Raw genomic sequence first — 27070 nt, 5'->3', positions numbered from 1 at the left:
TAATAGTACTACCAACCAAATTTAGCTGTATATAAATAGTAAAAGTCAAGGTGTAGGAATAGTTGGTTAAGCCAGAGGAGAAGTATAGATTAATTGAAAATGATCCCAGTAATTGTTTACTGGTAGAAATAGTATCACTATTACTATAGAAATTACTCAATATTTATCATTAATGATTTTAAAAAGTTAGCAAACTTTAAATACAAGTGAACTTTCTTAATTAGGTAAAGGATATCTTAAAATGTCTAGCAAATATATTTAGTAGTGATAATTTAAAATAAAGCCTATAATTACATACCATTCATCATTTTCTTAGTGGTCTTAGTCAACATATAAGAGTAGAAAAAGAAGTGCAAGGAATAAATAAATGTAAATGAATAGACATGTCATGTTTACTTATGATTGCCCACATGGAAAATCGTCATTTATGAAGAATGAATAATAAAAATTATTACTAGAGTTGAATAATTTTTCTGAATTCAAAGTCAATATCCTATAGTCTTTAGGATTTTTATACAGTAAACAATTTAGATACGTATTTGAAAATAAAATTTTTGAAATAGGAAGAAAAAGTACGGTACTTAAATCTAACCAGATATAAAAATATTTATAAATAGAATATCAGAATTGAAACTATATATATGTTTTTATTTTTTTTTACTTATTTTTGTGTATGTTTTTATAGCTAATAATTGGTTTGTACCTTTGATCTTCATATCCTTCATCTTTTATCCTTCTGCTTTAATTTTCAACAAAGAATTAACAGTCTTTATGACTGAGTTGGATGTGATAGAACAGATTAAGACCAGGCATGTTACATTATAGTATAGCATCCATCTTCTGCAATCCATCTTCTGCTTAATGCCTAATGTCTAGAAATTCAAACAGAACCTCTGTGGCTTTCTACTACGTAGAGAAATTTCTCTCTAGTAGATAGAGAAAATATAAATTTGAAGTTTGGGTTTTTTCTTTAAGTTTGATATTTGCTCACTTTTGATATTTGAGTTATAAAGATTATACTCTAATATAATTGGATACTAGAAGTGATCTCAGTCACCTTAGTAAGTTTCAAAGTGTCTTGGGTTTTATTTAGGCTAGTTTTCAAGTTGCTTCATTCAGTAAAGCTACGTAGTTTTTTTTATGAAAATATAGTACTTGTTTTAGTGTTTTTGTGAAGTTAAAACTTAGTGTCATGCCATATGTCACTATTTCAGTCTACCAAAATAACTGAAAATATAATTTCTCTAAATTAGACTCAATTGACAATAGTGTGCCTTCATTATTCTCCTCCCCAGAATTATTGTAAGCTCATCATCATCATCATCATCATGATTTATTGAGTCTTCCTTCTTTGGGGTATATTTCATGTACTTATTCCTTATAATAATAATGAAAAGGAATTTGTATCATCCTCTTTTTATAAATAAGGAAATTAAGATTCAGCAAATACAGTTTACTCAGCTCACACAGCTAGAAAATGACTAACTAGGACTTGATCCCATGTGTCTGACTTCAAGGTCGGTATTCTTTCCATGATGCTGGGCTTTTCTAAATCTGGGCACGTATCTCATACATTGGATGTTTAAACCAGTGGATCTAGTGAGCCATTATGACTGCAAATAAATGCCTAAGAATATTTATATGGTACATTTAAATGTTAAATACTTGAACAGATCAATTTTCTTATATCCTGTGCTACATCATGCAGATTTTGTATTTCTGCTTTGAATCCTTGGAAGCTAATTACCTTGGCATAGCAGAAAATATTCTAACATTCACAAACACATACTTGAGAAGGAAATCTTGGCAAGTATGCATGTTCCCCAATGGCAGCCTTTTAGAAGTCAATAACAGGCTGCAGAGAACAGACATATTTTCAAACAATATGTTTTAAAGCTCTACTCTGATGATAAAATGTTGACTTAAGAAAAGCTCCTCTTGAAACTTTTCTCCTTCTGTTTTTCATTAATATAGAAAATACAAACTGTGGTCTTTTCCTTAGCTGTTGATAGCTTATGGAAACTAATTTGACTCTTCTTTACCATATTCTGCCTAACAGCCACCACTACCACAAAATTTCACTCTACTTAAGAAAGGCGTTTGAAGTGAAAAAATTGGCTTATTCATTTAATCTTATCCATTTCTTAAGATATCCTTATAAAGTTAAGAGGCTACCCAAAATGCTAATCCATTTATTCAGATTCTGACATTTGTCTGTATAAAAGAACTGGTGTCCCATTTTCCTTTGGGAAAGAGAATGCTTTTTATTAATTTTTGGCAAAATATCTGATTTGTGGAAACTGATGAAAGCCTCAGATTGCACAGAAAAGGAAAGTTTCTAAAATAAAAATAGAGCAGAGCACTTCTGTAGTACCAAAAATTGTATACAAAATGAGAATGAGAAAAAGTTTGTTAAAGAAGCTCTATCCACATACCCATTTCTTAGTAAAGAGCAAATCTGTATATAGTTAGCAGTTGTATATTGAACTTATATAAAAGTACCTCCCAAGGGATTACTGAGTGTTACATCCTTAGTTCTATAAACTGTATTCTATGGCTCTGTTGGTTTTTTTTTTTTGTCTTTTTCATTATTCATATTTTTGTATATCACTCACAGATAGGCTGAGAATGTAATGTTTGCTGACAAGAGGAAGAGGAAGCTGTTCATAGTGCTTTAGGGTAGGAAAGAGACAAAGTTTGCAGTTTCCTTATATAGAAGAAGATGGGTGAATATTTAAATAGTAGAGCTTCCTGATTCTGAGTTAAAAAAAATAGATAAAAGAGTATTCATAAGTTCACCTGGTCTTGAAAAAAAATGCTATTAATTTCTATTTATAAGTGATGATGATTGTTTATAGAGAGCTGAGCATTGATACTGGTTTTACTCAATTTTTCCCTTCCTCTACCTCCTAAAGAAAAAGGATGATAATGAGCTTCCACATAACGTGTTTTATGATGAGTTTAAAGTAGAATAGGTAAAATATTGAACTACACTGGTATATAACTTTAAGGAGTGTAATACAAATATGTAGTTTATGGTATTCAGAAATAAATGTTGATCTTAGAATATCAAAATGAGTTAAAATGTTTTGTAGCCCTTAGCACAGATCTTCATGGCAACCTAAAGCTCTTCATAGATGGCTGTAGTTTCAAAGTGGAAATATAAGTGTGATGAGTAGTTATATTCATTTCACATGCAAAGAAAAACATCCTAAGAATCTGCAATTAAAACCATGAAAGATAAACATCATCTTAAAAATCTAATAACCCAACCTTTATTATCATAGTAAATCTTAGTAGGACAGAAGCTGTTTTCTGCCTTCTAACACTGATAATCTGTATTGTAAGATGATTCACATTACCTTCTGCCTCAAAGAAATTGTATCAGTTTAATTATGTGAGTTTTGTGAAAAACTTAAGCTTGATATTAATATAAATTATTACATAATTTTCACATTCCTGAAGGGTTCTTTGGCATTTGCACATTGTATTGTATCAGTAGAAGTGTATTTCCTATGACTATTCAAAACTGCAAGGCAGCTCTGACTTCAGAACGAACGCTTTTACAAATTTATTTGAACTAAATTATGTAACTTTTAATATTAGACAGGTACTATCTCTGTGGTTTATTTTGCCCCTCCTTGCTCACACATGTGATTCTCTCTTGTTCCTCTGGTATTCATTATGCATAATTCATTATGCTACCTGTTTATTAAGTTTAGAAGTCATTAAATTATTTGTAATATGACATTTTAAATACACGGACTATAGAAAGGATTATATAAAACATATTTAGGATATTTAGTCTTTCTATTAAGGTAGGTACTGTTGACCTTGAACAAATCAGGTTTGAATTGTGTGGGTCCATTTATATACAGATTATTTTTGATAAATAACAGTACTAGACTAAGGTATTTTCTCTTCCTCATGATGTTCATCATCTTTTCTTTTCTTCTAGCTTAACTTTAAGAATAAGTATATAATAGGGACACCTGTGTGGCACAGTTGGTTGGGTGCCTGACTCTTGATTTCAGCTCAGGTCATGATCTCAGAGTTGTGAGATGGAGACTGCTTAAGATTCTTTCTCTGCCCTTCACTCCCCCCCCCCCCGCCTTAAAGGGATTTAATTAATTATTTGAGAGAAAGTATGTGAGCAAGGAGGGGCAGAGGAAGAAGGAGAGAGAGAGAGGAAGAGAGAATCTCAAGCAGACTCTGCACTGAGCATAGAGCCCTACATAGGGAGCGATCTCACAACCCTGAGATCATGACCTGAGCTGAAATCAAGAGTCAGATGCTTAACCAACTGAGCCACCCAGACACCTTTCTTTTTTAGTGTGGTCTTTATCTGGTTTTGGTATCAGGGTAATAACCTGCCTCATGGAATGACTTTAGAAATTTTCTGAAATTTTTGTAATAGTTTGAGAAGAATGGGTATTAATTCTTCTTGAAATATTTGGTAGAATTCACCTGTGTAGTCATCTGGTCCTGGACTTTTTTTTTTATTGGGGCTTTCCTATTCTTATTTCAGTTTTGGTAGTTTCTAGGAATTTATCCATTTCTTCCAGGTTGTCCAAGTTGTTGGCATATAGTTTTTCATAATATTCTCTTATATTTGTATGTTTCTCCTCTATCATTTGTGATTTTATTTATTTAGATCCTTTCTTTTTGGTAAGTCTGGCTGAAGGTTTATCAATTTTATTGATTTTTATTGTTCATATATTTGGGTGCTCTGAGATTGGGAGCATAATATTTAGAATTAACCATATCCTCTTGTTGTATTATCCCTTTATTATGATATAGTGCCATTCTTTATCTTCTTTTTATAGTCATTGTCACTTTAGTGTATTTTGTCTGATAGAAGTATTCATACTCCAACTTTCTTTTAACATCCATTTGTATCGTAAATGTTTCTCCATCCCCTCACTTGCAATCTGTAGGTGTCTTTAGATCCAAAATGAATCTCTTATAGGTAGCATAGAGATGGGTCTTGGATCTATTTTGGATGGTCTTTGGATCCATTTTCCAATCCGTTTTGACACCCTGTGTTTTTTTAATTTTTAGTCCATTAAAGTAACTAATGATAGATATGTATTTAGTATATATATATATATATATATATATATATATATATATACATACATATTTGTCATTTCTGGAGATTTCTCTGATCCTTTCTTGTCTTTGTCGCTTTTGGTCTTTCCAGCCAAAAAGTCCCCTTTAATGTAACTTGTAGGGTGATGTAATGGAAATGAACTCCTTTAGTTTTTGTTTGGGAAACTCCTTATCTCTCCTTCTATTCTGAATAATAGCCTTACTGGATAGTGTATTCTTGGCTGAGGATTTTTCCCATTAGGATGTTGATTATATGCAGGCCAGAAGGGAGACACATGAAATATCCGTTGAGAAGTCTTTAGCTAGCTTTATGGGTCTTTCCTTAAAAGTTAAGGACGTCTTTTGTCTCGTTGCTCTTAAGATTTGTTCTTTATCAGTATGTCTTGGTGTAGGCCTGCATTTGGTGATTTTGGTGGGGAATTCTCTGTGCCTCTTGGATCTGGATATCTTTTTCCTTCCCCAGATTGGTGAAATATTCTACTCCCTTTTCTCTCTCTTCTTCTTCTAGGATTCCTATAATATGAATATTATTTCATGTAATGGAGTCCCTGAGTTCCTTCATGTTCCAAAATTAACTTTATCTCGTTTGTTTGGCTTCATTTTCTCTTCTACATCACTAATTTGCTCCTCTGCTTCTTCTAGCCTGCTGTTCATTGCATCAAATCTGTTTCTAGTCTCATTCATTGTATTCTTCATCTTTGATGGATTCTTTTTTTTCTTAATTTTTTTTTGGTATTCATTCATTCATTCATTCATTCATTCATTCATTCATGATAGACACAGAGAGAGAGAAAGGCAGAGACACAGGAGGAGGGAGAAGCAGGCTCCGTGCCGGGAGCCTGATGCGGGACTCATCCTGGGACTCCAGGACCGCACCCTGGGCCAAAGGCAGGCGCTAAACCGCTGAGCCACCCAGGGATCCCCTGATGGATTCTTTTATAACTGATTTATCTCTGTGGTGGTAAGGGTCTCCCTGATGTCTTCTTTTCTCAAGCCCAGTGAATATCCTTAGGATATTGCTTTAAATTTTCTATCAGACCTGTTACTTCTATCTCTGGCAATGGCTTTATCTTATTCTCTCATTTAGGATGAATTCTCAAAGCCACATAGTTAGTGATAAATTATTCTAATGGCTGAAGTGATACATGATTTTTTAAATTTAGTTTCATCATTATTTTGATGAATTATTTCATCAAATTTAGTAACATTATTGCAGTATTCTGCTACTCTTTGATTTATATATCTAACATTGCACCCTGTTTTTCAGTGTATAGTCTTTGCTATGACTTCTGGCCAGATGTGGAATCATATCCGTGGACCTCCATATGCTCATAAGAATCCACACAATGGACAAGTGGTAAGTGCATGTTCTAAGCATTCATATTTTGAGCTTTAATCCTATGTATTTTTACATAATCTTCACACATAACATGGGGCCCAAATTTAGGACTCTGAGATTGAGAGTCATATACTCTACTGACTGAGCCAGTCAGGCACCCTTTTAATCGTGTTTACATTTATAAATAAAATCTTTTCTCATTAAATACTACACATAATTTCTGATTCTTATATAAAGTCTTGTTCTTTCTCTTCTAATACCTCTGCTATATGCATACACACATGCACATATATACAATATATTTTTTTAGGGTGAGGACTGCTTTACTCTTTAAGAAAATTAGTGTACCTACCTTATCAAATAGACATTCGTAACCTACGTTTTTCACCTTTACTTATTGCTATGGCAATAATATGTAATGCTAGATTAGGAAATAGGAACAGTTTGTAGTTGGTTTTCCATCAATGGTAAATTTAGTTAAGAAGAAGTTAATTAAAAAATCATTAAGAACCCTGGTAGTTGGGGATCCCTGGGTGGCTCAGTGGTTTAGCGCCTGCCTTCGGCCCAGGGCATGATCCTGGAGTCCCAGGATCAAGTCCCACATTAGGCTCCCTGCATGGAGCCTGCTACTCCCTCTGCCTGTGTCGCTGCCTCTTTCTCTCTCTGTGTCTCTCATGAATAAATAAATAAAATCTTGAAAGAAAAAAAAAAAACACTAGCAGTCATTATATTAGAATGCTAAGAAGTATTTGCCACAAATTAAAAGTGAAATTTATGTGCAGTTAAATTAGTAGCAAAGTTCACATTAGTAACTGCTACTGAATTTACTTATTTTGTAACTTTAGGTTTTGGTGAAATTGATATATTTTAATAGATCAACTTGGAAAAAAACAGATCAGCTGTTTTTGAGGCTTAATATTTATGAGGTTGGTGAAGATTAACTGTTTAAACTTTTTTATTTGGAAAACATACAGATATTGAGAAAATAATGTAATGATGGCCCTCGTGTACTGGTTACCAAACAATTACTAGCTTATAACCATTACTTGTTTCATTTATTCTTCTCAGTTCTCTTTACCTTTTGTCAGATGCTTCTAAAGTAAGTGTTCAATATCATTTCATTTCATACATAGATACTTTAGTAGGTATTCCTAAAAGACAAGGTCTTTGAAAATCATAACTATGTTACTACAATCACCTAGAATAATAAATTCTTAATTTTTAAAAAATAAATTCTTAATTCCTAAAATTGTAGTTCTGAATGAAATTTTCATCTAGCAAAAATAATGTTATAAATCATCTGTAACTCTGTAAATATAGATTATAACATAAGTTTGAGGTTATTCTTCATTGCTTAAAGAGCTTCAAATACCTTTATTATTAAAGCTAACAAGTTACTTATTTCTTCTTCCTACACTGTGACTTTCTTTGAACTTCTTTGTGAATTCTGTACATTGGGAAATAATTCACATTCATTGTCCATTTCCTGACTGCCAAATCAGGTTTTAAGGACTGGTTGCTAGTTGCCAGCGTTAGGTAATGATCAGTTTGGTCTCAAATCTTTGTGAACATTTTCAGATTTCTCTTTGGATGGCAATGATAGAAATCAGAGTTAAGACTCTTTGGATGATCAGCTGCTATAGTCATGTAGACATGGGTTTTGTCATTTGTATATATTTTTGAGATCTTTCACGACTTAGAGGGGTAATTGAGTGTTTTTAGTATTCACATTGAATTATAGGAAAATAATGGGAAATAATTATCATGCCTGTCTTTCCAACAGCCCTACTAGAAAATGTTGTCTTTTCCTCTCCTCCTGATACCCAAACTCTGCCCCTTTCCCGTTTTATTTTTTCTTTACAGCACTATCTAACCTACTTATTTTGTATTTTTTTGGTCTTTTATCATGACATCAGTAAAACCTAAAAAGTCATGGTGTCAGATGCTTATCAGTTGTTGTCACTCACTGATCTTTTCTTGTTAAATAAGGTCCTGACAGAAAGATTTGATCCACTATTATGTTTCTGTTACTTACTTAAAAGTGTAAATTTAGAAAATCTTATAAATTTTTCATTACTGTCTTTTAATATTCTTTTAAAAGAATATTCCTTAGGTAGAAAAAGCATTAAGTATTGCCTTTTATTATTGTTTGGTTTGTTAAAGTATGTGGAAAATTAATCAACATTCTTATGAAATGTGTTAATTTGTATAGAGGAAGAAAAAATAGTTTTTCTCTTGAGTTTTTGGCTAAGAGAAAAACAAATTTCTTAACGTATATATTTCCTGTATACAAGGGAGATATTCAGGGAAAGAATCAGTAACACTCAGAGGTGACTTAGAGTTCAAGCTCAAATACCATCTTCAGCTAAAAGTAGAAAAAAAATGTGTGGAGGGGAGGCCACTTAAGTGGAAGTGACCAGAAAAAGCAAAGTAAGTAAAAGTAAGATTTATTGTACAGAATTAAGTCACAGGTGACTTCCCTCTATTGATAAGGGTCTAAAGTTATATGTAGGAATTTACCTTTGTCCTTCCTGATACAGGGTGGAGGAGGGACACCTTCATAAATTTATATGCTGCTTTTAGGCAGTTTGGGGAAGCCAGAGAGCTTTTCTTGTATCTGCTTTTTCTCAACTGATTTCAGTTCAAAATCCTTACAGGAAAGTGGTGAATTTTGAAGTGTCCTGTTCTGCCACTCTTCGTGTTTACTGTAATCTCTACTATCTACTGCTTTTCTAAATCATCTAATCTCCTAACATGTAGTTTACTTCAGAGTAAGCTCCTACAACTCACACCAGTGACAGTAACTGACAATGGATATGACCTTTTGTTTACTGAATACATGTGACGCAGTAGACTTCAGAGCGGGATAGTTTAGGCTATCAGATCCTAAAACATAACATATAATAATATGTATGGACCTGAGTTACTAGTTTACAATCCCAAGTAGCTCTTCCATTTCCTGACCATTATGATATTTCGTTTCAAACTGTTAATTCTATCTTGCAAAGAAACTCATTGTTAACCTATTTTTATTGTTACTTGCTTCCTAAAAGTATGATTTATTTTGCTGCTTCCAATCCTGGAATGTCCTCTGTACCTACCAAATTGTCCCCATCCTTCAAATCTCACCTTATTTTGCCATCCTGCTGAGATGTGTTACTTTTTAATTACATTGGAGGTGTCCCCTACATCCCTTTACATATATGTTAATACGTAGTTAGCCCATTTATGTATCTGGGTTTTTTTAGTATAATAATTCTTTAATGTTTCATATATTCCATTTTAGTCAAGTCCTTAAACATATGGAGTTTCGCTGAAGCTATATTTCAACTTTACAACTTTCATTTAGCTAGTCCTCAGTACATGTTTTATTAAATGATTATATGGACTTATGCTAGAAAATTTTGGTTTCTTAAATTGGCTTATCTTAATTCTCCTTTTAATTTTCTCACTAGTCAGAAGAATAATAGGATTAACCAGTCACTGTCAATTCAGCATAAACCAGTTACTCACCTTAATGTGACAGGAGCATTTATTTTAAAGTTCAGATTGAAGAGAGATTTTCTTTATTTAGACAATTATTTATCTTATTCCACATTTTTATATTACTATTTTTCAGGTAGTGATTGGCATGGCACTTAGGAAAAGGTACTCTGATGGCCCAGAGAAACCATTAGGAGAATTTTCTGTATTTTTAAAGGGAAAAGCATTTTTAACCTATTTAATTTTCAGCAACTTAATAAAAAGTTATAGAAATGATGAAATTTAAATCTATAGCCAGGTATTTTAAAAGTTAAATTTTATCCCAAACTCTTTACTCCCTTGAATTTTATAAAGATATAAAGGTCTTGGAAATTCAGGAGCTTCTTGCTATAGCAACAACTGCATGAGTATACTCTTGGCAACAGAGATGTGGATACAGTTTTAGGTTTATATTAGATATTAACTGCTTAGCGATATAGACAAAGCCTTTAATCTGTCTATTAATGCACTGTGAAAAGGGGCAGCAAAACGTTGCCCATTAGTAGATAGCTTTTTTCTTGTTTTACGTTTTAACATATTCCAACAAAATTTCTCTTCCTGCCTTTTAATATGCATAATGTCAACATACACTGCAATAGGAAATTACGGTTTAAGTTTTGTTTTAATGAATTGATTTACATAATAATGTGTTTTCATATTACTGAAACTAAATAGAAGATTAACTTTGCTTTACAAAATGAAATGGTTACTCGTACAGAACTTTAAATAATGATTGTTCATTACAATGATAATAGTAAATGTTTTTCTTTATAATAGATGTGTTTAAATTTCAAGATATAACTTGAAAATTAGTACTATCCTTCTTAGGTATTTTCTTCATATTTTAACTTGTATTTATTTCTAAAGGGAAATTGCCATGTAGGATTTGTTTTTGAGAATAATTACAATGAGGCTATTTGCCTCTTTCAGTGGTATGGAATATCTTCTGAATATATAAAGGAATTTTATAACTTGATATTAATTCTTGATGACCGATGTACAAGTAAATACATTGGAGTAAGGTAAATAAGACAGTACTTTTTGTTTTTACATTTTAGAGACTTATTTGTAGGTAACTATTATACACAAAGATCAGCTAATCGAGTTGTAATTTTTGCTAAATTACATAAATATGCTTTACTTCAGTCTGTGTTAAATGTTTTGAGGAATTTGTGTTAAAATTATGAAGAATTATTTATGTCAGCATTATGTTAAAGTGAACTAACTTAGTAAATACTTGATTGCATTATGAAGGTCTCTGATTTCCAGAAATATTTTTTTTCCTTTTCTCTGAAGTTGTGATTAGTTCTTTCATGCCAAATATTACATAATTAGATTGCCATTTCTCCTGTTTAAATAAGTTTTTAATAGAACTTGGCTTTATAAGATCCAGTTTTATATTTTTTACCCATAAAAACCCCATTAGTTATAAAGAGGCTTAATTTTATTTTTTCTTCAGACAAATTTTCATTTTCAGCATTGATTTATTAGATACAGGACAGTATTATCACTTATCAAATTATACTTTAGGAAATTCAAGTGTGTAAGAATAGTGAGACAATCTTGAAAGAGAAGTATAGAGCTAAATAACTTTAGGTCACTGGATTTCAAAACTTATATTAAAGCTGCATTAATTGTGATAACTCATTCTGTTAAATTGGTGTATTTGTCCTTAAAACATATGCATGCATTTATGACAATAGTGATACCAAAATGCAGTGTGGAACCAGGGCCTTTTTAGTAAATGGTGCTAGAGTCACTAAGGTTCATTTTCCCATGTAACTTTTTAACAGTTGTCACATGCCAGAAATATAAGTTCCATATGGATTATAGAGATAGCTATGAATGGAAAACATGCTACATTGTAATACATTATAATTAGGAACTTTTATCATCAGAATGTTAAATGGTAAGTCACAGAGTAGAGAAAATATTTGTAGTACATATGTCCTCACAAGAACTTGAACCCAGAATAAAGAACAAACACACAACTCAGTGGCAAAAATTTTGGAAAGACTTGATCATACTTTTTATCAAAAGAGGCTGTATGAATGGCCACTATACAAATGAAAAGGATTTCAACCTAAGTAAATTGAAGTTAAAACAGTAAGGTGCTATAAGTACATTCACCATAATGATTAAAATCAGTAACACTGATACCATGCAGAGTTTCAGTACCTAGAATATGAATTTGTTCAAGCAATTTAAAAGGTACAAGTATTAATCATGATCCTGAAATTTTTCATGAATATATATTCAAGAGAAATGCATACATATAAGTACCAAATGCAGTATACAAAAATAGCATTTATCATCTTTAAAAATTTAGTTTACCAACATATAATAAGTACATAATCTGTTTCAGATGTAGTTTTCAATAATCTATCATGTATAACACCCAGTGCTCATCACATAATGTGCCCTCTATAATGCCCATCACCCAGTTACCCCATCCCCCCACTCGCCTCCCAGCAGCCTTCAGTTTGTTTCCCAGAGTTAAGAGTCTCTTATGGTTTGTCTTCCTCTCTGATTTTTCCCATTCAGTTTCCCCTCCTTCCATTATGGTCCCTTGTGCTTTTTCTTATATTGTGCATACAAGTGAAACCATGTGATAATTATCCTTCTCCAGTAGACTTATTTCACTTACCATAATACCCTACATCCACATTAATGTTAATGGTAGGTATTCATCCTTTTTGATGGCTGAGTAATATTCCACTCTATCCATTCATCTGTTGAAGGACATTGTGGCTCCTTCCACAGTTTGACTATTGTGGGCATTGCTGCTATGAACATTAGGGTGCAGATGTCCCTTCATTTCACTACATCTGTATCTTTAGGGCAAATACACAGTAGAATACCATTATTCTTAATAGCCCCAGAGTAGCAACAACCTAAATATCTCTCAATAAAATGATTAAATAAGTAATAGTGCTATATATATAACTACAAAAAAAAAAGAACAAATCTCAAAAATATAAAGTGAAGGAAGCCTGGCACAATATCAGGCAGAACTAAAAGGTGTAGTAAATGTCAGAAAAGTGGTACCTTTGAGCTGTGTGGATTGTAACCTTCTAGATATCCTATTTCTTCATTTAGGTAATAGGTACACAGATACTCTCAGTTTGTGACATTCACATAATTGCAAACTTGTGAAATATGAATTTTCTGGGTTCATGCTGTACTTCTATAAACATTTTTTCTATACTCTGAAAGCTGTATGACATTGATAAAAGAAATTGAAGATAAATGGAAATATATATCATGAGTCAGAAGAATTAATGTTAAGATGTGCATACTACCCAAAACAATCTATAGCTTCAGTGCAATCCCTATCAAAATATCAATGGCATTTTCCACAAAAGTAGAACAAAGAAATCTAAAATTTGTATAGAACCACAAAAGATATGGAATAACCAGTCATCGTGAGAAGACAAAGCTGGTGATGTCAAGAGCCCTGACTTCAAACTATACTATGAAGCTATGGTAATCAAAACAGTATAGTCATGCACAAAAATACATAGGTCAGTGGAGCAGCTTAGAGAGGCCAAAAATAATTGGCCATATAAACATGAGTTTAATCTTTGACAAAGGAGGCAAGAATATACAATGGGGAAAAAGATGGTCTCTTCAATACATGGTGTTGGGAAGATTGCACAGTTAATGTGCAAAAGTAGGAAACTGGACCAGTTTCTTACAACATACACAAAACAAACTCAAAAGAGATTTAAGACTTCGATACAAGTCCAGAAAGTAAAATTCTTAAAAGGTAACATAGTATTTGACATTTGTCTAAGCAATATTGTTTTTGGATCAGTTTCAAAAAGACAAAAATCAACAAATGGGGAGTACATCAAGCAAAAAATAGGGAAGGAAATCATTAAAAAATGAAAAGGCAGGCAGCCCTGAAGGCTCAGTGTTTTAGCACCTGCCTTTGGCCCAGGGCGTGATCCTGGAGACCTGGGATCGAGTCCCACGTTGGGCTCCCTGCATGGAGCCTGCTTCCTCCTCTGCCTGTGTCTCTGTTTTTCATGAATAAGTAAATAGAATCTTAAAAAAAAAAAAGGCAACATACTGAATGGGAGAAGATATATTTATAAGTGATTTATTTGATAAGGGGTTAATATCCAAAATATATAGAAAACTCATACAACTCAGTATTAAAAAAAACAACAACAATTTAAAACATGGGCAGAAGACCTGAATAGACGACATTTCTTCAGAGAATACATACAGATGACCAACAGGCACATGAAGAGATGTTCAAAATCACTACTTATCAGTTAATGCAAATCAAAATCACAATGAAATATCACCTCACACATGTCAGAATGGATAATATCAAAAAGACAAAGATTAACAGGAGGAAAAGGAACCCTCATGCGTGGTTGGTGGGAAAGCCAAATGATACCACTGTGAAAAACAGTATACATGTTTCTCAAAAACGTAGAACTACTATGTGATCCAGAAATTGCACTTCTGGGTATTTAACCAAAGAAAAAACACTAATTTGAAGATATATGCACCCCTATATTTATTGCAGCAGTATTTACAAGAGTCAAGATACAGATGCAATGTAAGTGTTCATTATTAGGTTGAATAGATGAAGATATGATGTGTGTGCACACACAATAATATTAGCCATAAAAAATGAAATCTTGTCATTTGAGGCAACAAGGATGGACCTAGAGGATATCATGCTAAGTGAAACAAGTCAGAGAAATACAAGTACTATATATCCATAATCTTAAATACAAATTAAAGCAGATACAGACTCCTAATAAACTGATGGTTGTCAGAGGGGAGAGGTGAGGGTTGGGAGATGAGTGGAATAGAGGTAGACACTTCTAATTATAAAGTAAGCAGAACGCATAGGACATAGTTAATATTTTAACAATTTTGTTTGGTGACAGATATGGCTTGTTTATTATGGTGATCACTTCATAATGTTAATAAATGGGGAATCAAAATATTACAAAACATAAAGGCTTTAAATACATCCTTAAAAATTTCATGCTTTAGAAGCTAATAATTCTGAGTTCAACCCTACCACCTATTTTTTTGTAGATGAATTTGTCTAATGTAAAGGGCCGGTGGCCCAGGAGTAAATGAGATAATTATTATTCTCTAAATTCTTTTCTTCTTTAGATGTTTGGTAAACACTGCATCTGATATTCTCCATGTAGAAATTAGTAATACTTATTCATCGATAATTTTAATTCAAAGCCTTTTCCCTTCATTCATCTTACATAGTTACTAGACACATACTAGAAGTACTGGCATAAAGTACTTTCGATGCACATTATCTTAGAGATACTGAGTAAGAATACTGTGAGGTCAGAGAGCAGCTATTTTATGAATAAGGAAAAGTAATATTTCAAGGTGAATGAGTATAGCCAGAATTAGAATGGTGGGTCTTGTAACATGATAAAGTCATTCATGGACTAAGTTGATGATAATTAGACCATTATTTTAAATATATATATGTCTAAATTTATACTTAGTAACAGTGGCTAATGTTTAAAATTTTGTCTGAAATGCTAAGAAATCTAAGTCCTGCGAATCAGAGATAATGCCTATTTTTTGCCTAAAGATTGCCTAATTAAGTATGAGTGAAAGGTCCTGAAGCCTCGGTAGTCTTACAAACATAATCCTTTTAAACATGACCAAGACCTAATAAGATTTAAAGATACACACATTTTAGGAATGTTTAGGAATATATATATATCTTAGATCATAGCTCCCAACATATATAAATGTTTTCTTTTTGTTTTAATTTCCCAAGTTTTGGCTTTAAGCTGCTGCCTGAAGATTGTTATGGGTTTATCATATAAAATCCAGAATATTTCACTGCATTACAGCTAGTTCAATGGTGAATGAAACTAAGAGCTGTGTTCTCTGTGCAAAAGCAAAAACATTATATGTGTCTCTGGTGGAGACACACACACACACACACACACACACACACACACACACACACATATATATGGCTATGGCTAGGTGTCATCCTAAAATGTATCATTTTCTTCCAGGCTGTTTTTCTCTACTATCTGATTCTTCTAATTTTTTTTTGAAAATACAGGCTGTTAACAGATCTACATGAAAAGCCATAGTTCTTTCTGTATAAAACAAATAGGTAATGTTTCAGAAGCATAAGCTTCACACCCAGTATTATTTCTCCCACACTTGATAAATTTGGAATCCTATAACATTAGATAAGTGTTATCAGGAATTTTCTTGATTTGTAAAATTCCAGTATAGGTATAAATAATTTCTGTTTCAATGCTACATTAAGCTTTACTGCCTTTATATGTGGCCTGTCTTTCATTTAGTAGTGAATGGATGTTTAGGATGAATTTGCCCCCACCCTCAAGGGACTTTTGGTAGTTTCTAGATACAGTTTTGGTTCTCACAGCTGTAGGAGCATCTGCCTACTTCTGGCAGCTAGTGATAGAAGCCAGAGATACTGGGAAGCATCTTACAATGCAAAGGACAGTTCAAAACAATGACTTATCTGGTCCCCAATGTCAGAATGTTAAAAGAAACAGCCCTGTTTTAGAGCTACAGAAACCTTACGTGTAATTTTGTCTTCTCAGATGTTTTGCAGTCAAGAAAATTCCACTTAGCATTTATACTCAAAGTTGACTCTCTTAAAAAAAAAAATAAGTAAATAAATTGAAGCAACCAGTGCTTAGGATCAACTGCCCTATAATTTGATGTTTAGGATTGTTGTAAATACTGAAAGCTATCAGTAATATATTGATATGTTTTTGATATAATAGTTTTAATATGCCTTAGTAAACATAATTTAATGTTTGACATTTTATATGCTTAAAAAGAGCTATTTACATAAGAGAAAGTGAAGACAACTCTTAAACCCTTAGACTCAGTTTTATGCCTTTGTTCTCAAGAAAAAAAAAAAAAACGGAGTTGAATTTTTCCCAAACTCTGCCTCTCACTGATTATATTATTAGGGGGAAATTACTTAGTCTCTTTGTTCTTCTGTAAAATAAGCCTGATCTTGCTTTTCTAATAATTCTTTATAAAATAAAATATGATAAAAGATGTATAAGCAGTGAAAGTGGAAAACACTCGTTCCTAGTTTGGATTCTTCCCAAGACAGTCTCAAAAGCAGTAATTCAGGAGAGCATATGTACATATTTATGAGTATCTAGTCTGTTTATAAGTTTTAGCAATTCTTATATAGATGGACAAATCAAGATTTGTTATTGATGCTCTATCAACAGGGTTTGTGATTTGAATTGTATTTTCCAGTGTGTTGCAGTCCTCTTTGCTATGCACCCCTACTGCCTTTTTCACCCTAAAATCAACAGTATACACTTAGGGAGATACTGGTGAGAATGGCACATTGTTTGTGGCCATCAGTAGAATCTATATATAATGCGTCCATTTTTCAGCTCCAAACTTCTGATTCTAGCTTTAATAGTCCAATATTTTAACTGGACCAAGCTAATCGGATCAGACACAACCTAATAAAAGACTGTGGGATATGTTGTTGGGTCTCCATTTAGCTGTTTGTAAAATTAAACATTTGTAATATTGGTGACTATTCATATTTTTATATATTGTGGATTAAAACATGTCTACAAGATCTAAAAATGCTATTAGAATGAGTTTCACTGCATTGAACTTAAATGTGAATACAGAGTGTAAGGACACATAATGCACACAGTATGATGCTGTGCTGATTTGCAAGTTTGTTTGTCACTATTACGATGCTATGTAATGGCACAAGCCAAGTACTAATGGTCCACTTAACAGCATGAAAGTCATCACAAAAGCAGTTATTACTGTGTAGCTAAAGAGGAACTATACAACTAACTGTATGGTTACATGGAACATAAAGACATTTTCTGTTAAAAAAAAAATCCTTAACAAAATGCATTCAGTGAAATCTTCTACTTAGATCTTAGCTCCCAACATATATAAATGTAGTATTCTTTTTGTTTTAATTTCCCAAGATTTGGCTTTTAGCTGCTGCCTGGGGATTGCTATGGGTTAATGTACAAAATCTAAAATATTTCACTGTATTAAAGCTAGTTCAACAGTGAATGAAACTAAGAGCTGTGTTCTCTGTGCACAGGCAAAAACATTGTATTGCAAAAATGGCATGCTGTTTAATACAGAATTTATCTTAATGAAGCACTTTTTCTGTGTCTCAGGCAGCCATAATGTCTTACACTTTCTTCAATTCCTTTATATTTTTATGCCTCAGGGATTTTGCATGTGTTAGCTTTTTTAGCTATATTTTAGCCATAAGTTGGAAACTGTGTAGGCTTAAGTATAGTTATTTTGAATGCAAATATTTACAGAGTGTTCTGTAGTTTACTGTAATCTACATACCTCCACCAGAGACAATGTCAGCATGCAACTAATTTTTTTTGCAACTAAATTAAAAAAAAATTAGATAATCATCATTGATAAATTGAAGATATGAAGAAACTTTACAATAGAGTTTGGGATTGGGATTCTGCTCTTTCATTTATTCATGTTTTTGTTTTTCCATCTAGTAAACATTTCCTGAGAGCCTATTAAATACTAGGTATTCTATTTGCCTTAGTAGTGTCAATACATCATGAAGCTCATAGACCAACAGAGAGAGATAGTATCATATGGGTTTGCCTAAAATCTCCGTTGCTAAAGCTTCCCCTACTATTGTATTGCATGGTATTAGAAACTGGAATTGCTTTCTAGGTTTGCCTCAATACTGTGGTCACTTTGTTGCTATGACACCGAATTTTATTTCTTGGAAGTTTTGCCTTACATCTTAAGTTTTTTTGTGTCTAGTTGGACTTACATAAAACTCCTTGCCTTCAGCATCTGCTGCTGTTGCTCTCTTCCTTCACAATCATCATATGCACTCTTAATCCTAAACGCTGACTGACCTTGATTACCAGACTCTGGAACCAACCCAGACTATGCCTACTCTTAGATGTTGCTACTTGCGATCCTGGCAAATTAACAAGGACCTTGTGATTTGTATCCTTACCTCTATTCAAAGCATTTCACATGACAGTATAAATAAGTAATTGAATAGATAAATAAATCCTTCTTTGCAAAAAGGAACTCAAGGTATATTTTTAGCCTATCAAAAATGTTTATTTAAAAAAAATTGTTTTCCCTAAGTTTTGTACTATGTAATGAAGACCTTGAAAGCACATACAAAGGATTATAGAACTACAAAATAAGAATGTGTTTTCTTATTCTGGGAATCCAGAATAAATGCAGTCTCAGAGGAGAAAATAAACAGAAGACCATCCCTTCCACAGAAAAGGATACACTGCTTTCTAACTGGATCATATTGTTCAAATTTTTTCCAACTTGGGAAAATTATTTAGTGCGCTGGAAAGAGTAATACAGTCTTTAAAACCCAAGGAAATTATTCTCATCTTACCAATAAAACTGAATCAATTACATTAAGCTTATTCATAATAGCAAACAAAATTTCTCCTTTGCTGTACTAGAAAATTTGCAGAAAACAATTTTTATTTTGAAATTAAATGTACATTTACAGTTGAAAAAGTAATCTAAAAACTATTTCATTTCAGAGACTTAAGATATATATGTATATTATCTTTGTATGCAACCCCCCCCACTCCCAATAAAAAATGATCCAAAATATAAAGCAATTATGCTTTTATAGCAACTGACTACTCAGCCAGATTAGCCCAAGGCTTGGTTGCTTTCTGGGCCCTTAAGAAAGAGCCTTGACTCTTTCAGAATGGCAGTATATCATTTAACACTCAGCAACGTAAGTTTATTAGTGGACCACAGTGCACAGTGGCCTAACGAGTTAATACACATTCTGGTTCGAAAAACATTTTAAAGTTTTAACTTTGTAACTTCAAAATACGATAATGTAAATGTCAATAACATAGTAATTCCTGTTTAATGTATGCTTTTTAAACACAATTTATGTTTTAATTCTCTAAAATGCTAATCAGTGATAAAAATTTACATTCAAAAAAGATTAAGAGCTATGAGAAAACAAGTATTAGGTTCAGTGAAATATATTTTAGTTTTTATTTTTTTGTGAATTCTTTAAATACTACCAAATATGTCACAAATACTTATCAAAACAGAGAACCAAAATATATTGTGTCACTTAAATATATTAAATAAAGGTCCCAGTAGGATATGGTCATGTTGTTAGACCAGATTATGCCTTAGTTTTTAAGTCAGTTTTTGTATTGTTTGTTTGTTTTTTTAGTTTTTAAGTAAGTTTAAGATTTTAGAATAATTAACCCTAAAAGGAAGAAACAATGGGAAAGTTCTCCAGTGCTTATCTATTATTTTGGATAAGGCATGCTAAATATTTTAAAATAACAATGGATCTCTCAGATTTTGTTCTATACTTAGGCTACTAACTCTGCCTGTGTTTCCCTAGTTGTTTATAAAAATGTCAAGTTTTTATTTTAGTTGGTTTTTTTGCTTCTTTTTAGGTTAACTTTAAAGACTAAGTGCTTTATTTTTTTTCACTTACTGGGAGATAATTTACTGGGTAGAGAGAGAATTATGAAATTATTTCTTGCTCTATAACTATATTCTACTTAATACTTTTCCTATACAGGTTGTTTATTATTATTTATTGAAATAGAGTTAATATAGACCATAAAATATTTTAAAACTTTGAAATATTACTTGCCTCTACTTTAATGTATAATCTCTTATTTTATCCATGAGTGTAACTTTTTAAAAATTTTAAGCTTCATTCCTGAGTTTTATAATAAATATACTAACAGAGGCACTGCTGTATTAATAATGTAAAAATGCTTTAATTCTTTCCCAAAGACATAATTACTGTGAATAGCAACATTTTATTTCTGCGAAGAAATGAAATTATTGTGACCTACCTCACAACTCAAGAATCTGTCAAAAGCTCTGAAAGTTAGGTAACATTAGTTACCTTTCACTAAAATAATAATAAAAAAAAAAAAACAGTTTTTTTTTTTTTTTTTTTTTTTTACTACAGAAGGGAACATTATGAAATAAATCAGCACTCATTGTATATTGTATCTGAAATTTGGCTTGTAATTTATTTACTTATTAAATCTTTAAGTTACAGTTTCAGGCTCAAAATGTAAACATTCTTTGGGAATGCTTTTCTAGTTATAGGAGATTGTGTCACACTACTGTGTTCTTTCTTTGAAGTACATACCTATTTAGGTTCAACTTAATTGGACATGCAAACTAATAACTATAATTTATTCTCATATACTTAAGCTTATAAGGGACCAAAAATGGTATATGCTTTTAAAATTTTTTTAATAGCATACTCCCTATATGTACAATCTTCTTTTTTTTTTTTTAGTTTTTTTTTAAATTTTTTTATTTATTTATGATAGTCACACACACAGAGAGAGAGAGGCAGAGACACAGGCAGAGGGAGAAGGAGGCTCCATGCACCGGGAGCCCGACGTGGGATTTGATCCCGGGTCTCCAGGATCACGCCCTGGGCCAAAGGCAGGCGCTAAACCGCTGCGCCACCCAGGGATCCCCCCTATATGTACAATCTTAAGCATTTTTTTATGCTATCACTTTCTATTGTTCTTCAGGAGTCCTACAACTGTTCAATTTGTATCTCAACCATCATATATAAAGAAGAGATGTCTGCATTATTATCATCATAATCTCTGTGGCCTGGCATCTTGTTTGGAACTATTAAATCTCAAAATAATATTTGCTATTAGGTAATTATAGTTTGACAGTTTATTTTTATAATACCATTTCCTTACTTCACATGAAAATGAAATTATTTCTATTCCTTTCAATTGTGATATGTCCTCAAGATATTCTTATGTTGTTTATATTTTAAGTTTTGATAAATAGAAATAATTGTTTTTCTCCATTTTGCTTATTGGTTAATCTATTGAGTTTTGAAAGCATGGATGGTCTTCAACATATATTAAACAACTTGCAGCTTTATTATAATACACTAAATATAGCTAGCAGTCACTTAAGTGTAATAACTCTTCAATGAGTTATTTACACTTCATTAGTGATTATTGAGCCATTACTAACGGCATTCTCATTTTAGAATGTTTTCATTTTCTCATTTTTCGCCTTACACTCTTCCATTCACCATGGTTTTAGAAATTTTTAAACCTTTATACTGCTTTCTTTCACTATTTACTATTCCATTAATGCTAGTAAAAAGTTAGACAGCTATCCACAAATAAAACCAGTACTGCAAGAGGCTATATAGTCCACTGTTAGCAAGTGGAACAAAAAAACCTGAGAATAGTAGCACAACAAAAGAAGGAAGACTGCTTCATTTTGCATGCATCATCCCATGCTGGCATTATTCAGGACAAAGAAAGAACTTTCCCAACTGGAAAAGATACTCGTAGCCTAAAAGGGAAGAGGGAATGAGCAAAAAGCTTATTCAGCCTTTTGGTGTATTGTGCAGTGGTCCCTTCAATTTTACCCACCCAGACCAACAAAGCTGAGACATATAGAACCAGCTAGGATCAAGCAAGACAAGAGGCTGTTATTAGCTGACACTCAGTGGGAGAGATTGTGTTTCACAGAGATCTGCTCTGAGCACAAACTCAAAGGGTAAAGCCAATGGTGAAGCCAATGGCCAGGGTAGCCACCAAAGGCCTCCTGCAAATTTTTCCCTTTTTCACCCCGCAGGTGTTTCTTTTTTAGGTTTTGTTAAATAATCTCTACACCTAATATGGGGCTCTAACTCACAACCCTGCAATCAAGAGTGACACGCTCTTCTAACTGAACCAGCCAGACGCCCCCAACGGGTATTTATTTTTGCTGACCCCACCTGCCTGAGTTTGACCCTACTCCACTGAAGCCTGGGAGTCATGTTGGCAGCCAGTTCAGGGCTCTGCCATGCAAAATGACAGCCTAGAAGCCTTGGTAGACTGAGCTAACAGCATACCCCCAACCTGATGCTAACACATGCCCCCCCCCCCACTGGGTTCCGTGGACCACTAGATCCAGGGTGACATCACACTCCAGTGTGCTCCCACCTACAGGTGAAAGGTTTTCCTTATCAAAGTCAGAGCATAACATCTGGAAGAGACAGCTATTTCTTACAATGCTTAGATACCTAAGCAAGTCTACAGGGATTACAAAGAATCGGAAACAAGATTCCACCAAAGGAAAAGAGCAAAACTTTAATAACTGTCCCCAAGGAAATAAAGATCCAGAAATTGCCCAATAAAGAATTCAAAATAATTGCTCTAAAGCTGATCAGAGAACTATAAGAGAACACAAATAAATAATACCAGGAAAACAATGCAAGAACAAAGTGAGACTTTCACCAATGAGCTAGAATTCTAAGATTAAGAACACTCAAATACCCACCCACAATCTGATGATGGCTTTCTGCTAACAGTGTGGAGAAGAAATTGTGCTCATCAGGGCACACATAGCAACTCACTGCAGGCAGCAGGGCTGATTGCTAAACTACTCACCAGCAAGCCAGAAGGGGGCTATAGGCAGGCCCCTTTGCTAACAGTGTGGGGAGCAAACTCAGACAGTGGTTCACTGCAGAGAGTCCTTTTAGCTAGCAACACAGGGAGCAAACCATGCCCAGCAGTATGCCTACAGCAGTCATGGCTCAGCCATAACAAGAAGGCATGTACAGCTGACACAGAGACATACATCAACTTCCTAGTTCTGGTGACAAGGGAAATTGCACTATAGGGCACCACAGGATCCCTTTTATGTAAGGCCACAACTTGTAAGATGAGGAGATGTAGCTGACCTGATAGAGTATTAGACAAAATGAGGAAGCAGAGGAATGTGTCCCAAATGAAAAAACAAAATTATGAAAAAGAACTAAGCAGAGATAAGCAGTATGACCAATGAAGACCTCTAATGGTCATAAAGATAATCCTCAGACTTGACAGAAGACTGCATGAACATAGAACATGAGCAAGAGATAGAAAATATAAAAATCAATCAGATTTGAAGAATACCATAACTTAAAGGGAAAAATAGGTGAATCCCCAGTGAACTAGAGGATACAGAAAAATGATGAGCAATCATGAAGACAAGGTAATGAAAACCAAACTGAATAGCAAAAAAGAAAAAGGATAAAAAATAAGGTAGATTAAGGGTACCTCTGCAACATCATTAAACAAAATATTTGTGTTATATATAGGGATCCCATAAGGAGAGTAGAGACAAGGGGGCAGAAAGCCTATTTGAAGAAATTCCAGCTAAAGGCTTTCCTAACATGGGGAAGGAAACAGATATCCATAAACAAGAAGCAAAGAGTTCAAAACAAGATGAACCCAAGGGGGTTCACACCAAGATACATGGTAATGTAGATGACAAAAATTAAACAGAATCATAAAAGCAGCAAAAGAAAGCAAATGGTTACGTACAAGGGAAACCCCGTAAGGCTGTATCAGCCAATTTTTCAGCAAAAACTTTGAATATATCATGCCATTCGCTCTGGCCTTCAGAGTGCAAAAAGAAAAAATAAAATGTGACCAAACATATCCTGACCAGCAAGGTTGTCATACAAAATTACAGGAGAGAGAGTTTTCCAGACAAACAAAACTAAAAGGAGTTCATCACCTGTAAACCAGCCATACCAGAAATGTTAAAGAGAACTGTATGTAGAAAGAGAAGGCCATAAGTAGAAGGAAGTTATGAAAGGAAAACTTTTACTGGTAAACATTTAGTAAAGTTAATAGATCAATCACTTACAAAAGTAATGAGTTTAAACACAAAAGTATATGTTTATCCTGTGTGTGTGTGTGTACACTGGATATATTAGGGATACACGAAACTATGTAAAATATGACATCATATACATAAAACATGGAGGAGGGAGTAAAAACATAATGCTTTTAGGATGTGTTAAAAATTAAGCCACTATCAAGTCAGTACAGACTGTTATACACATAGGATGTTATCTGCATATCCCATGGTAGCCAAAAAACCTGCAATAGATACACAAAAAAAATAAAAAGTAATCCAACCATAACAGTAATGAAAGTCATCAAACCACAAGGGAAGAAAGCAGAGAAGAAAGGAACAGAGAAGAACTAGAAAAACAAATAGAAAATTAACAAAATGGCAGTGCATGCACACCTATCAGTAATTACTTAAGTGTAAATGGGCTCAATGCCTCAATCTAAAGATGTAGGGTGACTGAATGGATTTAAAAAACAAAACAAAACAAAAAAACAAACCAAGACTCGTCTATATGCTGCCTTTAAGAGACTCCATTCAAACTTAAAGACACATATATATATACAGACTGAAGTTGAAAGGATGGAAAAATACATTCTCCACAAATGGAGGGGGAGGGAATTAGGGTGGCAATACTTCATCAGACAAAATGACTTTAATGTAAATACATTAGTAAGAGACTAAGTAAGGCATTATATAATGATAAAGAGATCAGTCCAATAAGAGACTATAACAATTGTAAATATCTAAGCATCCAACATTGGAACACCTAAATACAGAAAGCAAATAATGACAGACATAAATGGAAAATTTGACAGTAATACAGGAGGGGATTTTAGAACCTCACTTATATCAACAGATAATTAATCCACACTGAAAAATCAATAAGGAAGTCGCATCTATGAACAGCATATAAGACCAGATTACTTAACAGGTATGTAGAGAATATCCCATCCAAAAACAACAAAATACACATTCTTTTCAAATGTATGTGGAACATTCTCCAAGATAGACCTCATGTTAGGCCACAGAATATGTCTCAAGAATACTTGAAATTGGGGCACCTGGGTGGCTGTTTAAGTGTCTGCCTTCGGCTCTTGTCATGCTCTCGGAGTCCTAGGATAGAGCCCTACATTGGGCTCTCAGTAGGCAGTCTGCTTCTCCCGCTCCCTCAGCCCTTCCCCCCACTTGTGCACGTTCTCTCTCTCAAATAAATCTTAAAAAAGAAAAAAATACTGAAGTCCTATCAAGCATCTTTTCCAACCATAGTGGTATGAACCCAGAAATCAATTACAAGAAAAAAACAGAAGAATCACAAACGCGTGGAGGATAAATCACATGCTACTAAACAACCAATGGATCAGTGAAGAAATCAAAGAGGAAATTAAATGGAAACAAATCTCTAGGACAGTGAAAGCAATTCTAAGAGGGAAGTTTATAACAATACAGGCCTACCTCAAGAAACAAAAAGAATCTGGGGATGCCTGAGTAGCTCAGTCAATTAAGCATCCACCTTCAGCTCAGATCATGATCTCAGGGTCCTGGGATCAAGCACCTATTCAGTCTCCCTGCTCAGCGGGGAGCCTGCTTCTCTCTCTGTCTCCCCACCTCCACCCTGCTCTGCTCATGTTCTCTCTCCAATAAATAAAATCTTTAAAATATATATGTATATTTTTTTCAAATAAACAAGCTAACTTCATCTTAAGGAACCAGATAAAGAAGAATAAACCAAATTCATAGTAGAATAAGGAAATAAGAGACTAGAAATAAAATATAAATTAGAAAAAAATGTCAATGAAACTAAGAACTCTTGTTTTATAGAAAACAAGTGAGTTTATATTAGAAAAAAAAATGCCCTTTTAATACAAGATCACTATTAGAATGCGAAGCAGGAAATTGTAAAGTAAGCAGTTGTGCCAGGTGTTCAGACTACTGCCTCTGATGAATTGATCTGTAAGAATTTCCTGAAGCAAACAGTGAGGTATTTATTTATTTATATTGGTGTATAGTCTTAGCTAGGCAAAGATTTCTTTAGACAAACTACTAAGTTCTATTGACACAGCCTCAGTTCTCAGAGATAAAAGGTTGTTGATGAATTTCAGGTTATTTAAGGCTGTGACCCAGGTAATAACAATGTGATGAGAATGGAAGAACCATTACATAAGAACTGATAGAGCATGTATGGAGTAAAACCAAAGGGATTCTGTTTTCAGGGCCTGATTGGTTTTTTTTTTTTTTTTTTTTTTTTTTTTTTTTAGACTTTTTGCATTGTCATTTATTCTTCAAAGGCCTTTCATAGATCTTATGGGTGGAAGGAAGTCTAGAAGTTATGAAAGCCAGAATCCTCTATTTGAGTGAGAAACCCCTTTACAACATCCATATTAAAGAATAGCTTTTGAACCTCTTAAA

At 33.3% G+C, this 27070-nt stretch overlaps 1 protein-coding gene across 2 annotated transcripts in view; it reads left to right on the top strand.

The window, feature by feature from the left end:
- TUSC3 (tumor suppressor candidate 3) overlaps nt 1–27070 on the top strand; it is a 224278-nt gene that overhangs the window by 136182 nt on the left and 61026 nt on the right. For both annotated transcript variants that reach the window (XM_055335205.1, XM_055335206.1), the window contains exon 6: nt 6380–6469. In XM_055335205.1, coding sequence (XP_055191180.1) covers nt 6380–6469 — 90 coding nt within the window. The remainder of the gene's footprint in view (nt 1–6379; nt 6470–27070) is intronic.

Source organism: Nyctereutes procyonoides, unplaced genomic scaffold (genome assembly GCF_905146905.1).
Source record: "Nyctereutes procyonoides isolate TBG_1078 unplaced genomic scaffold, NYPRO_anot_genome, whole genome shotgun sequence".
Classification (NCBI taxonomy): Eukaryota; Metazoa; Chordata; class Mammalia; order Carnivora; family Canidae; genus Nyctereutes; species Nyctereutes procyonoides.
This window is presented reverse-complemented; position numbering and strand designations above follow the sequence as displayed.